The sequence below is a fragment of the Tenrec ecaudatus genome, chromosome 4 (genome assembly GCF_050624435.1).
Source record: "Tenrec ecaudatus isolate mTenEca1 chromosome 4, mTenEca1.hap1, whole genome shotgun sequence".
NCBI classification, from domain to species: Eukaryota; Metazoa; Chordata; class Mammalia; order Afrosoricida; family Tenrecidae; genus Tenrec; species Tenrec ecaudatus.
The window spans coordinates 58,725,241-58,747,895 of record NC_134533.1 but is presented as its reverse complement, the minus strand read 5'-3'; the positions used below and the strand labels follow the sequence as shown (position 1 = coordinate 58,747,895).

Here is a 22,655-nt window from a genome sequence, read left to right as displayed (position 1 = left end):
AGCACCACGATACAGAGGCTTCGACTTCTCCACGTGCAGACGAGGCCCTTGAAAGTACTACGGCTCAGGCCAGGCACTCCTCAGTCCTCAGAGCGACCTCCTTGCTTTCCAATGCTTTGCAGCAGATTTATCCAAGGCAATGCGGCCTTCGCTCTCTTGACTGCTGCTCCGTGAGCACTGATGGTGGGTCTGAATGATGAAAGTCTTGCAATTCCAGTCACTTCTCCATTTACCATGAGGTTCCCTACTGGTCCAGTGGTGAGGATTTGAGTTGTCTGTCACTTTGCCGCACCGGCGTGGCTTGTGTGTTGCTGGGAGGCTGGAAGCTGTGTCACCCGTATCTCAAACGCCTACAGGAGCACCCAGAGTGACAAGTTTCCCTGGAGCTTCCAGACCCAGAGCAAACGACCAAGAAGGAATAGGCTGCGCTGCTTGAAGGAAGTAGCCGCGGACAGCATTACGGACAGGCTCAAACCAAGCCCTGCTCCCAACAAAGTCATGACAATCCCTTTCGCTTGCTACATGGTCAGGCTTCCAGGCTTTGCTTGCTCTGAGTCTACATAAGGACTGTGTGGACCTGCTCTGATTCCCCCCCCCCCCCCCCAGTCAGACTTGACGAAGCACTTGGGGCAGGATGACTGTGGTCACTGTCAGTCAGGTACCGCTGAGAGCCCTGGGCTCTGTTGCCTATCTTTGAGACGGGAGGGAGGGCCCGAGGTAACTTTGTGAGAATCGTGATGCAGGAAGAATCGTGCAGTCTGTCACCCCTTCTAAAAACCACTTTTCCAATGATGGCTACTGGAACAAGAACAGCATTTGCCCGGAGATAAAGTCCAGAAGGCAGAAGGGACAAGACAAGAAGAATCAATGGAGACAAGAAGCCCAGGGAGGAAGTGGGATGAGTGAGTGCTGTTACCTTGTGTGGATTGCAGTCAGTGACGTGAAACAAAATGCGTATGGATTCTTGGATGGAAAACGGATTTGCCATAATAAAACACTTTCTTCCCCAAATAAAACCAAACAGAGAGACGAAGAGAGCAACACAAAGCAAAACAAAACTGTTGTCCTCGGTGAAGACGCTTCCCCAGGCCTTCACCCTGGACCTCTAGTGAGCTTCTTCCAAACCCTTCAGCCTGGCCCCTTTCCTGCCCTGGCATTTGTTCACCACCAGAACCCCCACGCCAGCCACAACATTCTTCCACAGTGAAAGGCCTCCAAAGGGAGCTTCTGGAATTTTTAAATTTCTCAAGTTGAACCAGTTACGTTACCAAGCCTTGGGAAAGCTGTAATAGGTTTCAGCCGTGGAAAAACAGAGGGCTTGGCCTCATTTTGCTTGCTAGAGGCCCGTCTTACTTTGCTTCTCCTTTACGGGATGATGACGGGGACAGGGAAAGCTTCGGTCTAAGGGAAGGTGGTCTAGGCACACGCTGGTCTCCTGTCACAGAAGCCCTGGGGCCATCATCCTCGTGGACGGCTGTGTGCCTTGGCACCAAGGGCTCCCACAGCTCCCTTGCTCTGGAGGGACTGCACTAGCTCGCCAGGCCAAGGACCACAGAAAGAACCACACCCTCCACTGCGGGCTTCCTCTCTCAATTCCTGCTGTCGAAGCTTGGGTGAGTCATTCAGCGTTGTTGGGTCTCAATGTTCTCATCTGTAAAATGGGAGCAATAAACCTAATGGATGACGCTGCTATGGAAGGCTAAGGGTGGGAAGAGGACCCACATATAATGGCATGTATCAGGTGCCCAATAACAATTAGTGGTCTTCCTATTTGCCCTTTTTCAAGGTAGTGTTGTAGAGACTTTGGGGTGGGGGCCGGTGGTAGACTTGCTCCCAAATCTCAACTCTGCCACATGCTAGCTGTGTGGCTTCACAAATCCCTTACCCTCTGTGCTTTAACCCCTTCATGACCTGCAGGACCTGAGTGCTCTCCTCTGTGGTTACTGGGAAGCTGTGTCCGCCCCCCTCCCCCTCCCCCTCTGCCTGCAGCTGTCGGCAGGCACCTGTATTGCTGTTGGTGCTGCTGCAAATCACAGGGTCTTGGATGAAGTGATGTGGCCTGCAGGCGGGATTCTTTTTTTTGAAAAATGTTTGTCTTCTTTTGGATTTATTTTTTTATGGGGAGCAAAGTCCCCTAAGTATATTGCAGCATTCCTGGACATTGGGTCAGGAACCCAGGCGGGCAGTGGGCTGGGAGTCGAGCTGTCACCCGGGAGGTGTGAAGTTCAGCTTCTCCACGGGAGGGTGAGCAAGAGACGGTCCGCTTCCATAAGGATGTGCAGCCTCAGAAACCTTGGGGCTGCTCTCCTCCATCCTGCAGGGTCCCGACGGCAGGGGTTGGGGCATTATTTGGAAGTTGCCTTTCACAGAGCGATGCCGTAGTCATGCCAAGGCCACATTTGCAGGCACCATATTGTCTGTAGCTACCAAATCCACATGATGCTGACCCCGAGTCCAGAGCCTCTCACAAGTCTAGCCCACCTTTCCTGCCCTCCCCAAGAGGCCGATATAGCAGGAAGCAACGTCCAGGATCCAGAACAAAAATTCAGAAAAGCCCCTTGATTCAGCATGCCGTTCATGAATGGACACGGGCAGTATCAACAAGAGGCAAAGAGGAACATACTTGGGCCGTGAAGGGGTTAAAGTGGGCTAGCGTTTTGGGAGAGTTTGGTAAAGGTTAATTAGCTGATAGGAAACAGGTCCCAAATAGTGCCTGCAGCACAGTGAGGGTTAGTTGCCTTTCACACCCCAAATCGCCCGGAAGGAGGGGGCGGGGGAGAGGGGAGGAACAGCCCTGCCAGAGACCAACACAACTAGCCTTTGATTCCGCCTTTCGGTTCCAAAGGGAAGGAGGTTCCTGCGGACACTGCAGTGGGGAGAAGGGTTAGAGCCAGGGCCCTGGAAACAATCAGGTGCCCTGGTAGGGGAGTGCATTATGAGTTGGGCTGCTAACTACAAGATCAACAGTTCAAATCCACCAGATGCTCTATGGGAGAAAGAGGAGGCTCTCTGCTTCAGTAAAGATTATGGCCTGGAAAACCGAGAGGGACACATCTACTTGGTCCTATAGGATGGTGGTAAGTCAGAATTGACTCCATGGTAGCGAGTTTGATTTGCTTGTTTGTTAGCATCGGGAAAAGGAAGAGTGCTGGGGCGGGACCCAAGTGCTTGTGGGGCTGAGCCCAAGCCCTGCTTCTCCCCTGCCTGAGACAGGTGGAGCCTGCCTCTGTCCCCCTCTAGCCGCCTGGCAGCCACTGACCTCAAAAGCAGGCTTCCTCCCCCCTGCAAACCCAGGCAGCCTTCCTCCCCGGCTGCAGCTCAGGAGGCAGGGGGCCTTTGTACCTGCTTCCTTTTCTGGGAGGCCAAGGGTGAGGACATGGAACATGCAGGCTGCTGGTGCTGTTACTGTATTGTCCACATCACTTTAGGATGCCAATGACCAACCTCCGCAGACACAGGGGTGTGTTCCCCACTTAGAACGCTGGTTCAGAATGTCCCTCTTCAGTGGCAGACACTGGTACCCAGTCAACCAAAGCAACACCAAACCCACTGCCATCAAGGCGATGCCTACTCCTCGTGATCCTCCCTAGAGGGCAAGGTGGAGCTGGCCTTTGGGTCCCAAGCCCATGGCTAGTTCTTAATGGGAGCCCACCCCGTCAACAGCCAGCGCAAAGGGAAAGTGGGTGTGAGAGCCTGCCTTTCCCTAACCCTCTCCTCTAACACCGCCCCCAGCCCCAGCCACCTAAGGGACTCTGCCAGCCCCAGGAGGGGAAGAGCCCCATGCTGATGTCCACAGAGTTGTACTTTTGTGAGTTCTGGTTTTTCATGTTGTACATGAGGCAGGTGGATGGGGAGGCTTTTTGGGCAGTGACTCGACATAAATGACAAGCTATTTCCCCAGGATCCCAAACCAAGCTCAATGCCATCGAGTCCATGCCAACCCAGAGACCCCGAAGGACAGAGTAGAACTGCCCGGTGGGTTCCTGGGTCTGGATCTTTACAGCAGCGGTCAGCCTCCTCTTTCTCCTGGGGAGCAGCTGGGGGGCGGGAGTCTGAACCCTGACTCCCTGGTTAGCTGTAAACTTCCATGACTTTCTTAATCGGTCAGCAATCTAGATCCTTTCATTGAAATGGACAACATTTACCATCTGGTTCCTATTCCAATTCCCATATTTTAACTTCTCCAAACCCCAGTGTTCTCGTCTGCAAAATAATAACAACTTCATGGAATTCTCCAAACAAATGACCAAAACGAGGAAAAACAAAAACCTAAGAAACCACGCCCTTGGCCACTGAGCCAATCCCAACTCACAGGGGTGCTATGGGACAGAGCCGATATGCCCACAGGACTGCCAAGGCCGTGAGTGTTGGCAAAAGCCCACTGCCACATCTCCGTCCTGCGGAGTGGCTGGTGGGTCGGAGCCACAAACCTTCCGGTCAGCACCTGAATGCTTCACCACTGTGCCACCAGGACTCCTGCCACCATTTGCTTGTAAGGATGAGCATATAAACCAGATAAAAACCCTTGTTCTGTAGCCTGACCAGCAGTAGGTGTTCGGTAACAGAGATGAATGAAAGAGCTGAGAAAAGGACCATTGCCCAAGCAAATAACCCCATCTACACACGTGTAACTCTTTGCTGAGTCTAGACTATAAGGGCTTTTATTTCTGCTTCTGTTCCCCCACTTACTCCTTGGTCACCCAGCTTTCAACCATTGCACCCATTCACCCACCCTGCGCACCAAGCATGTACACACGAGGCCCCAGGGGTGCAAAGGCGACCCACCGCAGACCAAGCGCCCCCCTCCCTCGGTCTTGTCTTCAGCTCACTGCTCCTTCCCGCTGCGCTTCACGGACTTTGACTTGCTCCCTGGGTTGGACACGTGCTCTCCACAGGAAGGTTCAGAATCAGACAGCTCGTGCTTCCTGTCATGAATCTCCAAAGAGGTCACACAAAGAAGGAGCAGTCTCTCCTGCAAGCAGGGACCAAGACACTCTGTGTCTACCTGATTGACCGGGAAAGGGGCTCTCAGCTCTCAACAGGAGTGCCATTTGGAGTGAAGTCGCCACCTCCCCACCCCCTGCCCTGACTTTATTTTCTCATCTGTCACACGAGAAGGTTGGCCTGGAGCAGATGGGTTTGGAAGACAGTCCCTTCCCAACTAATGACCACTGTCTGGTGCCAAGCCTCTGTCTCATGTGGCATAGTTTGCCTTGGCATTGCCCCAGACTCAGGGCAATGCAGTGGGAGAGTGTGCCGCACAGGGATCCCAAGGGTGCATTTTCCACAAGTAGTTCACCAGGCCTTGCTTCTGAGGCACCTTGGGGTGAACTTGAACCTGTCACCTTCCCTCCCACAGCCAGGTGGAACACACAGAAGGAATGGTCAGTAACCACTGTGCGGCATTCTTGTTGCTGATCAGAGAAGAACTGCACCCCCAGGGTTTCCAGGCTGTAAATCTTTATGCAAGTAAGGTGCTGTGTCGTTCTTCTATTGAGCACCCAGCGGGTCTGAACCACTACTTTCTGTTGGCCGTGGGGTGCTCACCCACAGTGCCATGGGCTCCTGGGAGTGTCTCTACAATGCAAAAGCTCCCAGCCATCAAGCCAGTCCACTCTGCCGCACGGTGGCTCCGTGGGACAAGGCGGACTGCCCCCTGTGGTTTCTGAAGCTGGGCATCTTCATGGCGCAGAGCCCGGCATCTCTCCTGTGCAGCGTGGCTCAGCAGCCCGCGCGCCAGCCACTGCTCTGCAGGCCCGGGGACTTCTGCCATTGGTAAGTGTGTGGCGCGGAAATACTGCTTTGGCTCAGTCTTCCACACAAGACCTGACTTTACAGATAATGGTTTTTCTCTACATTTTTAATATGAGAAAAATTATTGGGCAACTAAATGAAAAATATGGAACGCCTCACAAATCGGTGTGTCATCCTTATGCAGGGAGGCGGCAGTTTTTCAGCGGTGGAGTCTAACCCCTGAGCCACATCACCTTTCAGGGACGACCTCAGTCCAGCTTAAAGTGACAGCAACCTTACGACAAAAGAAGCATTCCAAAACCAAACCCACAGTCATCCAGTCAAGGCCGGTTCATAGCGACCCGATGGGACAGGCTAGAACTGCCTGGGGGTTTCTGAAATGGCGACTCTTTTGGGGATTCCCAAGCCCCGTCTTTCTCCCTAGTGGCGCCTGGCAGTCTTGAACTGCTGACCCTGCAGTGATAAGGCCAAGGCATCACCACTACATCACTGGAGTCCCTCCAGATAAGCATGGTGATGGGTTGATCTCAGCCCACTGCGGGAGATTTCCACTTCCGAGCCCCAAGGGGTCCAGGGCTTTAACGTCCAGACCAGGGACGTTACATGGACTGAGCATGAATGGCCGGTGGGGCCTCTCTGGGGGGCCCGTCAGTGCCATGTGCTTTGCATCCCTGGTCTCCTGCTTCAGACGCACCCTTCCGGGTCTCACCAATCCTCCCCTCAGAGGTAGGCAGACACAGGCCCGGGAGGCAATCTGTTCCCGGCACAGCAGGTCCCCCTGGGCTACTTCTGTGCCTGGTGCTCTTCCACCTGCCCGTGTCCCTCCTATGAGCGGTGCTGGCGGGGAAGCACTGGACCAGAAGGCTCCTGGGGCTTAGAAGTGAGGCCTGGTGATGGGCTCTGCAGAGGTCACAGCCATGAACGCCCCACAGAGCCGTCCTGTCCTGCACGCGCGAGGTGGCTGGCAGTGGACAGGAGCTCACTTGCCACAGGGCCGCTCCCCACTAGAAAGGAGGCCCTTAGAGCTTAACTGATTCTTTCTCTCTCCTCTGAGAGGTGGAGGAGAGAGCCACACCCGGCAGCGGGTCTAGACGGACAATGCGGATCTGGATAAACATTTAGATGACTCAGTCCCCATCCACCGCTTCTCCTCCTGGGGATACAATCAAGAGAATCGGTTTCCTGCCAAGTTGGGAAGGTCAGCCCCACCACCGGGTCTGGTATGTGATGGTGAATTCTGTGAGCATCCACACGGCTCTCTCTACCCTGCCCCGCCTTCCCCGAGTCCTTGGGTGGGTGGGGTGGGGTGGGGGCAGCAGTTCAGCTCTGAATCTACCAAAAGGCCAGCAGTTCAAATTCATCTGCAGGTGCCTCACAAGAGAGGCCTGGCAACCTGCTTCATGGCATACTCTCCGCAGAGAGATCTACTCTGTCACCAGGAGTTGGCAGTGATGTGACACCAAGAGTTTAGTCTGGTTTTCTACACACACACACAGTCCTGACCCGGTTCTCTTCCACCTCCCCTGCCTCTGACCCTGATCTAGAGCTGGTCAGTCAAAGGAGAGGGCACAAACAAGACCTCTGGTGGCATGGTCCCCCAGCCACCCTCCCCACTGGTGAGAATTTTTTCAAAAGCACCACTCAACATCTGCCCAGACCGAGTGGGAGGCCCCACCTGGGCCCCTCAGGAGCCTGGAGAGTCTGGCAGGAAAGGGAGCAGGCCCTGCGAGCTCAGGGAATTCTTGAGGAGACCATGGCAGACAGGTGGGGTGGGATGGCCATCCTGACAATGGAGGGTCAGGAAAATCACTCCTTGGATCCTAGAGATGAGATCTCGAAGCTTCTGCCTGAGCCTTTATGTGCCCACACCTCGGGGGTTGCAGCGTGTTGGTCAAACGCTAGGGAGGCGGACTTCCTGTCAGGGTGTCTGTCGTACCTCAGAGGCACCCACAGAGAAGCTGGCCCACAAGAAAATACAGAAGCTGTGGTCAAGAAGGGTGCTGCCTGGCCCATGGGCAGCTGGGACCAGGTCTTCCACCGCCTCAGCCTGGACCTTTGAGTCCCCTAGTTCCCAAATCAGGTGGCATTAAGAACAGGAGTTTTGGCACACACAGGTGAACTGGAAATCGACAAATGGGATCTACTAAGAATAAAACACCTGTGCACCTCGAAAGACTTCGCCAAGAGGGTGACAAGGCAACCCACAGACTGGGAGAAGATTTTTAGTAATGACACATCAGACAAAGGGCTCATTACTAAAATCTACAACACCATCGTGACCTGCAAAAAGAGGAAAACAGTTAACCCCCTAAGGAAGTGGGCAAAAGAATTGAGAAGAACTTTCACTAGAGAGGAGATCAATATGGCCAATAAACATATGAGAAAGTGCTCGAAGTCCCTTGCCATAAGAGAAATGCAAATCAAAACAACCATGAGATACCACCTAACACCCCTGAGGCTAGCCCAGATCAGTAAATCAGAGAGCAACAAGTGTTGGAGGGGCTGTGGTGAAGTAGGAACCCTCCTCCACTGCTGGTGGTCGTGCAGATTTGTACAGCCACTGTGGAAAGCAATCTGGCGATACCTAAAGAAAATGGAAATTGATCTACCTTATGACCCAGCCATCCCTCTCCTGGGCATATACCCGGTTGAAGCAGCAAATAAAACACAACCAGTCATATGCACTCCAATGTTTATTCCGGCACAATTCACAATAGCAAAGACTTGGAAACAGCCTAAGTTTCCATCGATAGATGAGTGGATTAGCAAACTTTGGCACATACACACAATGGAGTATTATGCAGCACTGAAAAGCACCGATGAGCACATGAAACAAGTTTTTTCATGGGAAGAGCTGGAAGGAATTATGTTAAGCGAGGTAAGCCAGACCCAAAGGGACAGGTACAACATGAGTCCCCTGAGGTAAGTACAATCAGCATGACAGAAATAGAAGAATAAACATCCATCCCACAATAAACAGGAGGAAGCACAGATAATTGGAGGGAGGGCAGGCCACACTTAGGGAGGTACATGAGAGCCCAGCATAAAGAAGGAGTAGTGGGGCAGGGAGAGGGAGAACCGTGAGGGGGAGAATCCGAATGGATGGTATGGTGGGGGGTGAACAGGGTACTAACCCACCCGGGGAGAGTATCGGTTGTGTCCCCACCGATCTGGAACATGCATACGGACCCCAACACGACACACCAAACAAGGAGGGCAACGCAAAGTACAGAGGTCTACGCAAAGAGGCTGGACGACACACTGACCCAAACCAGAATTAGGCCGACTCCCACACTCGAAGGGAATACCACAGAAAACAAAAATAGATCATCTGGAGTGGGAAAGGAACTGACCCACCACACCACATCCAGAAGGAAGCTGAAACAAAAGAAGGAGAAAGGACATAGTGGAGTACACCTGGGTCCACCAAGCCCAAGGTCGATAGACCAGCTAGAAGGGCCCTTCATACAGAGAGGACCATTCAGCTGGCCACACTATGAGATGTGACATCCTGCACCAACACATGGCCCTACACGGGACAGCACCTGAGACACAGTGGGGGATGTGCGACTGAGCTGACCCCGCCACACTGAGGCAAACACTGGGGGCGTGCAATGGAGCAGAGGAGGAAGCAGAGCAAAGGGATCCTGAGGGAGTATAAAGGATGGTCTTCCGGGCCAGGACGTGGCGCCTCACAAGCTACACCTAGAAAACACTCCTAAAGGCCAACGAACTGACCTTGAACTACTAGCAATTTTTCTTTTAATATTTGCTATCTTTTTGTTTTGTCTTTTTTAATTTGTTTTGTTTTTTACCTTGTAAATTTTGTATGTTAGTGGCTTTTCTGCTTATCAGCGTGTCGATGTTGCTTCTGTCAAAGCCATGTTCTTATGTGCCACTTGGGCGCAGTCAAAGTCATATGCATTTGTATGCACATATTACTATGTCAGCAGGTCCACCTAGACAAGATAGGCTGGACAAATAATGAGAGAAGAAAACAACAGGACCAACAGTCCTGGAGGGACATGAGAGCGTGGGAGGTAGGGGAAGGGAGGAGGTGTCGTCCAACACAGGGACAGGGGAACAGCGAGTGGTTCAAAACCAGAGGAGGGAGACCCAAAGGGACAGGGGAGGGAAGGACTGGTAGGGAGTGACCAAGAGCAAGGTAACTGAGAGGAACTACTGAAACCAGAATGAAGGCTAAACATGGTGATGGACGGGAGGAAAGCGAAAGGAAATAGAGGAAAAGAGTAGGAGGCAAAGTGCATACAGAGAAGCCTAAATACAGACATGTACATGTGTAAATATATTTATGATTAAGGGGGCAATAGACTTATATGCATATATTTATAGGTTCAGTAGTAGGGTAGCAGATGGACATTGGGCCTCCTCATGCATAATCCCCCAATACAATAGCACCTCGCCCTGCTAAACAGTCATTGCAGGATACCCATCTTCCCGACATGAACACTGAAGACAGACGTGTGTGTAAGCAAACGTGGTGAAGAAAGCTGATGGTGCCCGGCTATCAAAAATATATAGCGTCTGGGGTCTTAAAGGCTTGAAGGCAAATAAGCGGCCATCCAGCTCAGAAGCAAATAAGCCCACAGAGAAGAAGCACATGGCCTAAGTGAATACAAGGTGTTGAATGGACCATGTAGCAGACACAAAGGAACAAAAACAATCATTGTGTGATCACCTTCCTCACATAATCGCTGAAGACGAAAGTGTGCATAAGCAAGTGTGGTGAAGAAGGCTGATGATGCCCGGCTACTGAGAGATATAGCGTCTGGGGACTAAAAGGCTTGAAAGCAAACAAGCGGCCATCTAGCCCAGAAGCAACCAAGCCCACACGGAAGCAGCACACCAACATAGGTGACCGTGAAGGGCAGAGGAGACCAGGTCTCCAACAACAAAGGTGGGGTGGTGGTGAGAATCACATCACCGTGAAAGAGGGGGAGTGCGTGATGGGGACCCAATGCCCATCTGTAGACAGCTGGACACCCCTTCCAGAGGGGTAGTGTGGAGGAGATGGGCCACTCAGGGTTCAGTGTAGCAACAATGAAACTCAAAACCTTCCTCTAGTTCCTGAACACTTCCTCCCCTCCCAATCATCATGACCCCAATTCTACCTTGCCTTGCGGACCTGGTTATACCAGAGGATGTACAGCGGTGCAGTGGGGATCTGGAGGCACAGGGAATCTAGGACAGATGAACCCCTCAACACCAGCGGTGGGAGTGGTGACACCAGGAGGGAAGGGGGTGTAGAAAGGGAGAACCGATCTCAGAGATCTATGTGTAACCTTCTCTCTGGGAGATGGGAAATGGGGAGGCAGGTGAGGGGAGATGCCGGGGAGTGTAAGATAAGATATAATAATTATTTATAAACTATCAAGGGACCAGGGGTGGGATCGGGGAGGGAGGGGGAAGGGGGAAAAATGGGAAACCGAGCTGATTCCAGGAACCCAAGCGGAAGGTGAATTATGAGAATGACGAGTGCAATGAATGTATAAGGGTGCTTTGCTCAATTGATGTATGTGCAGACTGTGATAAGAGCCTTATGAGCCCCAATAAAAAGATTTTTTAAAAAAGAAAGAAAACCCAGAAGTTAATTTATATGTACAGAGGCACTTCTGGTTGGGACTAAAGCCACATCATATTAAGTATTGACTTCGCTCAGTCGGGTTTCATAGGGTCCACACCGATGAAATCCATGAAATATGACATTCTGCCATTGAGCCTATAAAAATGCGCAGATTTCACACAGCTTAAAGAGTCAGATTGATTCTTCCGCATGTCCTAGCAATATTCTTGGTGGCAGATCACTACATCTGTAGAAAAGTCCCAGGGTCAATGCTGTAACCCGAGGGAAAGGGCTGAGTAAATATTCATTATCTAGAACAAAATTGTCAAATTTCTCATTTTATATTGTTTAACACTCTCATGTGACACCAGACAGCAGCATTTCTCTTTTCTCTCTCCTACCATTTGGAATACCCATGATCTAGGATATAGTTCTGTGGATTTGGAGCCTAAAATGTCACCACATGCTGCTGCTAATAATAACACATAATAAATAGTAACTGCTGTGAAAGTTAAAAAAAAGAAGAAGAAGAAGAACAGGAATTTTGGAATCCATCTGACCCGAGTCATTTTTTTAATTCCCTTTTGAACAGACTCAATCACCTATCAGCTCAGTTGGGTAACTTCTCTGAGTTTCTATTACTTCTTCTAGAAACTTATTTGACCCACTGCCCCTTTTCAGAGAAAAAGAGAGAAACAAATTACTCAGCGTCCCCCTGGCAAAGGAAGACTTTTGTACTATAGCCCATGATCCAGGATAAAGTGTAGGTATCTGCTTGTGCAGCCCTTGCCCCTGGATTGTCTAAGAGTCCCCCGGGGGCAGTCGTGGGAAACACTTTGGGAAACACTGATCTTCACTTGTTAATAGGAGTTGCTGTTGATTGTGACTCAGGGTGGCCCTACATGTTCAGAGTAGCACAGGCCATGCTTATGTCAGTCCCCCTTGCCTCGCTTCCACCCCAATCCCACAAGGCAACGAGGGGGCTGGTCCAGGCCAATGCCGCATGTGCAGTGGGCTTGGGCACAACGGGGGAACTCCGAGTTAGAGAACCCACATCTTTATCACAGACTACAAGCAAGCCTGCCCTCTGCCAGGAATAAAGATATCATCTCTTCCAAGAATGTACCCTTTCAGAAACAGGTAGCCAGGCCTTATTTTCTAGGCACCTCTGGGTGGGTCTGAACCACCTTTCCATGTATAGTCAGGTCAGTGCTAAACCATTTGTGCACACAGAGACTCCTCCCCTTTTATTTGTAAGTTCGGGTAGACACAGGTCACTTCCTTGAATGGTGGTTATGTGGATTGTGTGAGGGGATTCGGTCTGGTCTGAGCACAGAGCTGCCACACCACGTGGACCTCATAAATGCCACCTCAGCTTAATCGACAAGGAGCCCTGATAATGTAGAAGAAGGTTATCACAAAGTTAGCAGTTCAAACCTACCAGTCATTCCGAGGGAGAAAGATGAGGCTTTCTTCCCTACAAAGATTTACCGCCTTGGAAACCCCAATGAGCATTTCTGTCCTGTCCTTCAGTGCTAACTACGAGTTGGAATCGACTCAGTGGCCGTGAGACCTTCATCTTCGTCATTCCTATTATTGTCACATGGTTATTCATTATTCCCGAGCATTCATCAGGCACCAATGGGCGATGCTCTGATGGAGGCACCCCCAAGAGATACCTGGGGGATCGGGATGGGCTTTGTATGCCAAGCCACGGGGTCAAGTAGGCAAACAGGCATCACAAAGAGTGCAGGCAAACTGGAATTAAGAGATAATGGGATTTTCCCATGCACTTTGAAAAAAAAAACCTTTTAAAAAGATTGTAAATTAGGTGAGGGTTTACATTTCAGACCACCGACTTTTGTATCCGATAGTTCAATCGTATGGTTTTTGAAGGCTCCTGGTCCATGCTCAGTTAGCTCTATAGCTTGCATCTGGAATACTGTATCTGACGCAGGCAGACTTGGAAGGATGTGAGCCCTGGTGACTAAGTAAGGGAAAACTGGAAATACTGTGTGGTTCTAGATATAATTTAAAAACAAAAGGACTGAGGAGCTTTGCTGAGTTTTTCAACTGATGAGAAAGGGCAAGGAAGGGCAATGGACACACATGCTCTCTCGCTCTCTCTTTCATCTATTTAAGTTTTTATAGGGGGGAAGAAAATCAATTCCCAAAACAGACTTGTGGTACTCAGATAATGTGACCATGACCTGGTAAGAGCCCATGAAATTGCCCCCAAGATAATTCATTGACCCGGCTGTTACACCAGCCAACACTCGGGCTTCTGAAAACACAATGAGGTGTATGTAACCTGAGAGAGAAAGCGAACAGTGCACATTTTTTCGAAACAGATTTTAACTACGAAATACAACTTTATTCGAGCCTCAGGATTGATTGTGGCATATTTACTTTATTGTCGCTCAGTAAACAGAACTCATCAGTTTACTGAAAGAGTGTTTTTCCTTCATACTCCAATCATCAAATACCATCCAGCCATTGATTGCCATCGGATTTGGTCACAGATAGGTTTGTAATGACATTTTAAAAGCCTAAGTGCCAATTAAGGGAACCCTGGTGGCATAGTGGGTTACGAGTTGGGCTGCTGCCCACAAGGTCAGCAGTTTGAAACCACCAATGACTCTGAGGGATACAGATGATGTTTTCTGCTCCCGAAAAGAGTTACAGCCCCGGAAACCTATGGGGGCAGTTCTCCCTGTCCTATGGGCTCCCTAGAAGTCAACATTGACTGGATGGCCCCTCCCAAACCCCACGGGGGTAGTGCCAGGGGTCCAGGTAGACGCTGCATGTGCAGTGGGCTTGGGCACAGCTGGGGAGCTTAAGCTTAGAGAACTCAGATCTTTGATAAGGGATTGCAAGCAAATTGCGGCGGGGAGGGCGGATGGAGGGAGCTACTCTCCCTTTCAGGCTGTCCTTGAAACATAGGCTGGCACAAAAGGGCAATTAGAGCCTGGGCTGCTTATAAAATAAGTGGGAACGTGAGAGCCACGTGACACATCATCTCTCACCCTAGGCTTCCCTGGCCCCCAGATCTCCACCAACATAACACTTGCCCGGTACAGCCTCTGTCTTAGGAATTGTGGAACCTTATTCTGTTTGCTTATTTGGGGGCTCAGTCTCTGTCTTAGGAATTGTGGAACCTTATTCTGTTTGCTTATTTGGGGGCTCAGTACTACCTCGGGTGGTACTAACAGCTTGCTCTTGGCTACTACCCTGAAAGGCTGGCTGAGCCTACCCTGTCATGCCACAGAAGAAAGGCCTGGCCATCCCTTTCCATAAGGATTACAGCCAAGAAAGCTCTACCCAGCAGTCCCGCTCTGTAACACCGAAGAACTTCACGAGTCAGCACCAATTCCATGGCAGTGGGTCTGAAGGGCTTTTGTGGGGTGGGGTTACTATTATTATTTTTTTTTTTTGCTATTCACCTGACTTTGGTTTTAGGGCCTGTTTCCATGGGCATCTCTCTGGCAGACTGCAAGTACTGACTGAATGTGCGAATCAAGGAGGGAAGTTGGTAAGCCTGGGGATTCTGGTCGCTCTGGACTGAGGGCAAGCAAGAACGTCTGACGTTACGGACGGCCTGCTCTCATGTTCCAGGCTCCACAGAGCTGACTTCACCTGGGTGATTTTATTTAACATTCGCCTCACCGCCCAATGTGGCAGGTTCTTTCATTAATCCCGTTTTACATACAGGGAAGCCCAGGCTCAGAACAGTTAAAGAACGTGTCCAAAAGGCAAAAAAAATTGAACCTGCCACTCGGAGCTACAATTTGAACCAACATGCCCCTACCAGCAGGTATACTGACATTGGCTTGGGTGTTGATGGAGACCGTGGCGGGGAGGGGGGGGTTGGTGATGGAGGGGGAGAAGGGGAAGGGAGAGGGGGAGGCATGTCACCATCACCTATTCCCCTGTGACTCACAGCTCAGCAAGAGTCTCACATTAACACTGTGAGCTCACCGATCCTGCAAGAACTTCACACCTTCCTAATCTGCTTGGGGACAGCTGGTGCTCATCTCTGGAATGGGAAACGGATGAGCTCAATTTAAGGGCTAAGCTATTTATATTGACTACAAGGATCCCCGGTGGTGCAATGCTGACGCACATGGCTGGTAACCTTTGCTAACCCAAAGGTCTGCAGTTCAAATCCACCAGGCACCCGTGGGAGAAAGATGTCGCCTCTGCTTCAGTAAAGATGACAGGTTTGGGGATTCCATGGGTCAGTTCTGCTCCGACCCACACGGTCACGAGGAGTGACCCTGACCCAAGGCTTTTCTTGGTTTGCATTTGTTACATCATATACCTACCCACCTTGCTAGACTGTGGGACTCAAAGGTTTTCCCCCAGGTTGTCCCCCCCTCGATATATTCCAGGAAGGTCACTTTAATCATTGTGCCACCAGGGCTGGCTGGAAGACTTCTTCAGCAATGGATCTTCTTCATGGCACAAGCCTACCCCGTGGCCTATGGAGCTCCAGGTTCTTTTCTGTTAAGCCTGTGTACACCCTGGGGTTCCAGTCTGGAACCTGTCAACACCTGGTCACCACCCACTCCCCTTGAGGTTCATTACGGTTCATCCCGTTCTCTGTCTATAGCTCAACACCCAACCTGTCACACCCAGACACAGGAGCCCCAAAACAGCAGGATGAGTCAACCTTGACTGTCGGAATGCATACCTTCTGGCAAAACACTCAGGGGGGTTGGCAGGGTGTGGAGCACAAAATGAGTCCAAGGCAGAAAAACTTTTGGGGAAGAAGGCTGGGTGTGTGGGGGAGGAGAGGGGGGAGGGAAGGGTGTTAAGCTCCCAGTGAAATTCCTTTCTCTTTGCTGGATGCCAGTGGGGGGGAGGGGGAGGATATCTAATTAGAAACCAGCACAATCACTTTTCAACAATAATGACTCTGATAATAAAGGATCTTAATAAACTTTGCTGTAACGGAGTCCCATCCAATTGTGGGAAACAGGGATGGTGGCCTCAGTTGATAAATGAGGACAACGGATCACTGAGGATGGAGTTTGCAAGGGGCAGGGCGGGGGAACCCATGCTGGCTTCCCTTCTGGTTCAGACTTGCTCCAGCTCCACAGGGGCCACAGAAGGGCTAGGGCTCCAAGGCCCCTGCAGCTGCCCTCAAGCCTGCAAGACCCCCAGGAAGAAGGGCATCGGGGAGGGACAGTACCCCTGCCCCTGGGGCGCATCCATGAAAATAATCCCTGAATGCCTCTTTATCACAGTTCCTTCTGAAATTCCATGAACCAGACAGGCGCCAACATCAGCAACAGGGAACCCAGGTGGGGTGGTGGGCTGCACAATGGACTGCAAATAAACTCAGAAGTTCGAAGTCACCGGACACTATACCGAAGAAAGGCGAGGCTGTCCAGCTTCACAGAAACCCTAGGGAGCAGATGGACTCTGTCCTGTCCGGTCCGCTGTGGGCGTGAATGGACTTGATTGCGGTGGGTTTTGTTTTGTGGCGTTCCTTTGTTTTTGTTTAACATAAGAAGGCAGCACTCGGGAAGAAAACACAGACCACACCTGCCTGTCTTTAGTCTGTGATGGATTAAGTGTGTGTGTGTGTGTGTGTGTGTGTCCACACCTGCCTGTCTTTAGTCTGTGCTGGATTAAGTGTGTGTGTGTATAGAACTTGAGGCCCTAATGGAAAAAGAGGTCCTTCAGTCCACTTCCTCCTCTCAGATTCTCGGTTTGACCTCTCTGGGGTTGAGTTGACCAGAGGCAGACTGCTCCCCAGGACAAGAACAACCTTTCAGAGGCTCAGCCAGAGTCTGGCATCCCCCTCCTCCAGGCTCCCCCACAAACAAAAGGCAAGCCTTCTCACCACTGCAAAGGCGCTGGATCTCACACTTGAGAAGAATGGCACAGTCTAAGGGCACGGCCCACTGGGATCATTCTTTTTAGGAGGGCAGGGAAGTTGCTGGGTTACTCCAATCTCTGCTACCTGGACATTTGGGGTGGTGACATCTGTAGACTGAGCCTGTAGAGGAGTGACTGGACTCGTCAGTCCAAATGCGGTCAGTGCTGGGGGAAACAGGGACCCACTCTCCCCTGCCCTGCTCTAGGGTCAAAGTAGAAAGACCACACCAGCGGGGAGCGCTCAGCTTCATGGATGGGGGCCACGAAGGAGCGGATGTGTCCCTTCCAAAGGGTGCCTTGGCTAATTGGGCCAGAGCTGTCCTGTTGGGGACAGAGCTCAAAAGGGAACATTGTCCATGCACACATAATGGCTCTCCCTCTCTCCCTCCCCTCCCGCACAAAAGCAACACATCAGTCAGCTTGCCCATGGACTGTGAAGGGGGGCAGGCTGAGGCACCCCCCAACCCCCAGCACAAAAGCCTTCCCACTGAGACATCAGGCCACATCCTTATGGGTGACAAGCTTAGGGGGAAGAGCAAGCCGCCCAGTCCTTTCCCCGCCCAGTCCTTTCCCCGTCTCCCATTTGAATGTAAAAACAGACCAAGCCCTGGCACAGACTACACTAACAGTTCTAGACAGGCATATAGTGTTACTGTCTGTGAATTCCCCCGAGCCTTCTTGGGTTACCATGCATATTAATCCACATACCAGCATTTGAAGAAAGAAAACTATGGGGTGCTGGGTGGTTGTTTTTAATTGCATTCACCTGGGAATCTCAAATCCTGAAAATGCAGCCACTGTTGGTGGGATTTTACGGCTTGTTGTCCTTTTGCATGGCAAGTCCCCCTCTATGTGCTTTCCACCCTATGGGACATAGCTCAGATCCAACTGTACAAATTGTTTAAATGACAGTGATGACATGGGGTTGTGGTGACAAAATCCCACCCTTCATAGACCTCTGAAGGCAAGCCAGCCTTTGTACGCTGGCTGCTCTGAAAGGGGGCTCCTGTCTGAATAAAGGCGGCCCCAGCCCAGGGCTCCGAGAGCCTCAGCAAGGGACTCATCCCCTCGCTTGTTCCATGGATTGGCTTCCTCTAAGGCAGTGCCCCTTCCACCTGCAGGCCTCGCTGGCTCGACACAAACCTTCCTGCCTTTGGACCAAACAGCAGAGAACCGGTGGCCAGAAGAAGGAAGAACAGCCCTATGTGGGAGGGACACCGCCCTCCTTTTCAATTACTGGGCTCCTGAGCATGATCTTGCTTCCACACTGCCGGACCAGGCCTGGGCAGAGAGGCTGTGGGGGCCACGTGAGCAGGGGGTCTCATCTCTAGCCACACACCTGGTATTTATTTGTTCTCCTTCCAAAACTATGCTGGGGTCATGGAAATAACAACTGGATTTTTCGGTTGTCTCCAAGGCAGAAGAGCATGGAGGTCTAGCTATTACCAGTCTGGTCAGAAATGTGGGACGTTATGGTAGAAACAAGGCAGAAGAGACGCTTCAGAGCCAGCCACCTCCTGCCCACAGTTTGCAGTTTGGGTCACCTTCAGCAGGCTGAACGTGTGTGTGTGTGTGTGTGTGTGTGTGTGTGTGTGTGTGTGTCCTGGGCCAGGAGGGTAGGGGCATGGGGCCGTGTCATGACTCACGTGGTTCCTCTTGCCTTCTTCATTGCCCACGGATGTAATGACGGTCTCTGAGAAGACTGCCTGTCCTGTCCGGTTGTTGGTTACCTATCGTAGAAAAGGGATAGGAGAGGTGAAACAGAGGGATGCTGGGCATTTCCCCTGAGCAACTTCAGTCCTTTTCAATTCCTGAGCCGGGAACATCTGCCCCCCAGCCCCATTTCTGAGGAACATCTGTCCCTCCCCCCCCCCCCCGCCCGTCATTCCCCCCCACCCCCCCCACCCCCGTTTCTGAGCAGCTATCCCTCAGTGCGGTGATAAGACATGCTCCCAGAGCCTTCCTCGCAGGCTGGTGGCGAGCAGCAGCCCAGTGCCTGACACCTAGCAACCCAATAACGACCTGGGCGCTTTTGTGCAAGCTGCTGTGAGTCTCACAGAGAAGAGGAGCCGAGATCAAAGGTCGATTCCCTGCTGTTTCCCCGAGAGAGTCAACTCTGCAGCTGCTGACAGTGACCCCACCTCCTCCAGGGAGCTTGTCTCTCAGAAGGCCAAGTGTGCACAGTGTGCTTGCTCTCAGAGTCCTCCCAACATCTAGTGACTCAAGTCCCTGCCCCCCACCTCCAGGGCAGCAGGGGGTGGGGTGGCACAAACACTCCATCCTTCTTGACTTTCTTTGGGAAGTCAGATTAGGAGGAGACCCACTCATGCGATGTGTTGGACTCAGACAAAGACGTGTGGTAGGTGAAAAGAGACTCTTCTATCGAACGGGGAACAGCTAACCAGCAAACCAATGAGGGTTGACTGGCAGCCAGAGCAGTTTCCCTTTCTGAGGACAGGGCAAACCACGCGTGAGCTTCTCCTGAAGAAAACAGCGAGACCTGTTCACCCATGTCCCCACTCCTTCAATCCCCACCGAAAGACACACAAACAACCAGGAGACAGAGTCGGCCTCAGATTCAATCCTGGAAACGTCTCCCCCTCCAGACCAGCGGTTCTCAACCTTCCTAATGCCGAAACCCTTTCATACAGTTCCCCATGTGGTGCTGACCTCCAACCAGAACATTATTTTCATTGCTACTTCATCACTGTCATTTTGCTACTGTTATGAATTGTCACGTAAATATCTGATATGCAAGATGTATTTCCATTGCTACAAATTGAGCATCATGAAAACATGATTAACCACAAAAACAATATGTCATTGTAGATTGTGAAATATTTATTTCTAATGATAAATAAATGAAATTTTGTCTTGAAGCATGGTGTAGCATGGGTAACAGTCTTCACGCCAGGTACTCGTAAGTGGGCGTATCTTCATATGGGTGGACCTGCCTGGAGGAGCGGTGTCTCAGTTACTGTGGAAAAGGTCGTTCAACTTCCAAAGGGTCGCGGCCCACAGGTTGAGAACCGCTGCTCTAGACACTCGCTTGCTCACACGCCTTCATTCCAGTCACATAACTCCCCACCCGAACAGCCCCCTGCACTTGAACCGGCAAGAAGCCTGGAGTTCAAGATGTTGCTTAAATGCAAAAGCCACTTAGGTGCCTGATACATAGCTCTTCCCTTAGCTCACTCTGGCTTTTAGTTTGTGCTTGACCAACCTCCTTTGTGCATTTGTCTGACAGACCAAGCAGACAAACACAGCCTGAGTTCTCAACGGGGACCGGAAGGAAGCCAGAGAAAGCAGAGGCAGCTGGCTGAGCCTGCCCTCACCTTGTGGATTTCCCGGTGCACGTGGACAGTGGTGTTTCCCACCCTGGTGTCTGTGTTGCTCACGTTGTGGTAGCTGGGAGGTAAGTGTTCCAGGTTCGCCTCTGATGACATCTTAGAAGCAGCTTCTTCTGCCTCCATCTGTTAGATCAACGATGCGATGAGTCAAACACTGCTGTGTCATTACAGACCAGGGTCCATTAGAAAATCAACAAGAGCCACAAACCCAACAACCTTTCTTTTCCTCTTCTGCAATCACGAATAACGTGGACTACTGGTAATGACGTACTTGCTAGGAATAAGGCTTCCTGGTGCTGCTGCTGGGGAAGCGTTGGACGGCTAACCGGAGTTCAAACCCACCAATCACTCCAAGGGAGAAAGATGAGGCTGTCTGCTCCCAGGAATATTTACAGCTTCAAAAACCCTACGCAGGGTCACTATGAGTCATAATTGACCCAACCGCAGCTTATTTGGGGGTGTGTGCTAGAGAGGGGATATGACTAAGACATTGCACTAACTGTTCTTACATATATTCAGAATACCCAACTCAAATAGACTCCACAGGAGACACTATAGCTGTCCCATGGGATTTCTTAGCCTGTTATCTGTACGGAGGGGTCCTGGTGGCATAGTGGTTGTGCATTAAGCTACTCACTGTAAGGTCAGCAGTTTGAAACCACCAGCCATTCCTTGGGAGAAAGATGAGGCTTTCTATTCCCGTCAAGAGCTATAGTTCTGGAAATCCACGGGGCAGTTCTACCCTGTCCTTGCAGGGTCTCTATGAGTCAAGAGGGCATTGACTCAATGGTAGTGAGTTGGTTTTTCGTTTGGTTTCGTTTGATCTGTACTAGACTACACTGTTTTCCCCAGAAGCAGCTGGTGGTTTGAACGGCCTACCTTTCAGTCAGCAAAGTACTTGACCTCTGTTCTGCAGCCTACCTGCATTCCCTTCCCTTACGTGAAAAAAGCCTGCTTGGCCTCTCTGAACACCTTCTCTGATGCGTGCTCCACCTGTGATGGAGAGTGACCCACCTGGGAATGATCCTCAACCATGGGGGGTGGGGAGCTGGGGCAGGCCACCCCATCATCCTCTGCTCTCAGCAGGACAGGTCTAGGGCAGACAGGACCTGCAGCTTCTTTCCAAGGGCCCCAGTGGAATTAAGTCCTAAAGCCAAAAATCAAGCCCACTGCCACAGAGTTGATCCCAACATAAAAAACTCGACAGAACTGCTAGTGTGGTTTTCCAAGATGGTAAATCCTCATGGAAGCAGACAGCCTCAACGTTCTTCTGTGCAGTGGCTGGTGAGTTTGAACCGCCAAGCTGACACCTAGCAGCACAGTCCTTAACCTGCAGTGCCCCCAAAGCTCCTAATCAAGCCCTAAATTGCCCACTAATGAAGGAGGCTTGCAGTTAGCAGCCCAATGGTATTACCTAGTCCCTGGGGTACGTGAGTGGTAGGTGGCACTGTCAGGAAAGCATTGACAGCCGACAGAAAAGTTTCCAGTTCAGGCCACCAGTTGTTCCCAAGGGAGAAAGGCGAGGCTGTCTGCCCCTGTAAAGATCGACAGTCTCGGGAACCCTGGAGAGGGTCACGATGAGTAAGACTGTCCGGGTGCCAGTGGGTTTGGCAGCTTGTTGGCTAATTTTCAGGCCTCTGGTTGCCTTTCTCCTTGTAGCCCATCTCATTTTCCTAGTGTTTCCTGGGAGCATCGGTCAAATAAACAATTTGGTCTTAGATCTCCATTTCGGGGCCTGGTGAGACTTGAGAGCCCAAACTAAGATAACCTCTTGCCCCTTGTAGTTAGGGCCCCAGAAGTATCTCTTTTACCCCCTCACGCCCTGCTGAGGGGCCCCTGGAGCCATCAGCAGACTGGTTCCCAGGGCCACATGTCCTTCTCAGGCATCAGGTTTCTGAAATTACTGTCCTCAAGTCCAGTCCTATGAACCTCCACAACTCTATACCAGAAGTGAGGGGGCTTCGAAAAGTTCACAGATAATTGGAATTAAAAGGCCATGGTATTTCCCCACAAACAACTCTTTGATGCCCCCTTGTATATCAGTCCCTTTCCTTATTGAACCCAACATCCTGGTCTGGATT

At 51.1% G+C, this 22,655-nt stretch overlaps 1 protein-coding gene across 1 annotated transcript in view; it reads right to left on the bottom strand.

Annotated features, from left to right (window-relative positions):
* Nucleotides 1-22,655, bottom strand: part of DKK3 (dickkopf Wnt signaling pathway inhibitor 3) — a 55,487-nt gene that overhangs the window by 26,854 nt on the left and 5,978 nt on the right. The window contains exons 3-4 of the mRNA XM_075546064.1: nucleotides 20,560-20,697; nucleotides 18,871-18,954 (exon numbers count right to left, since the gene is read on the bottom strand). Coding sequence (XP_075402179.1) covers nucleotides 18,871-18,954; nucleotides 20,560-20,697 — 222 coding nt within the window. The remainder of the gene's footprint in view (nucleotides 1-18,870; nucleotides 18,955-20,559; nucleotides 20,698-22,655) is intronic.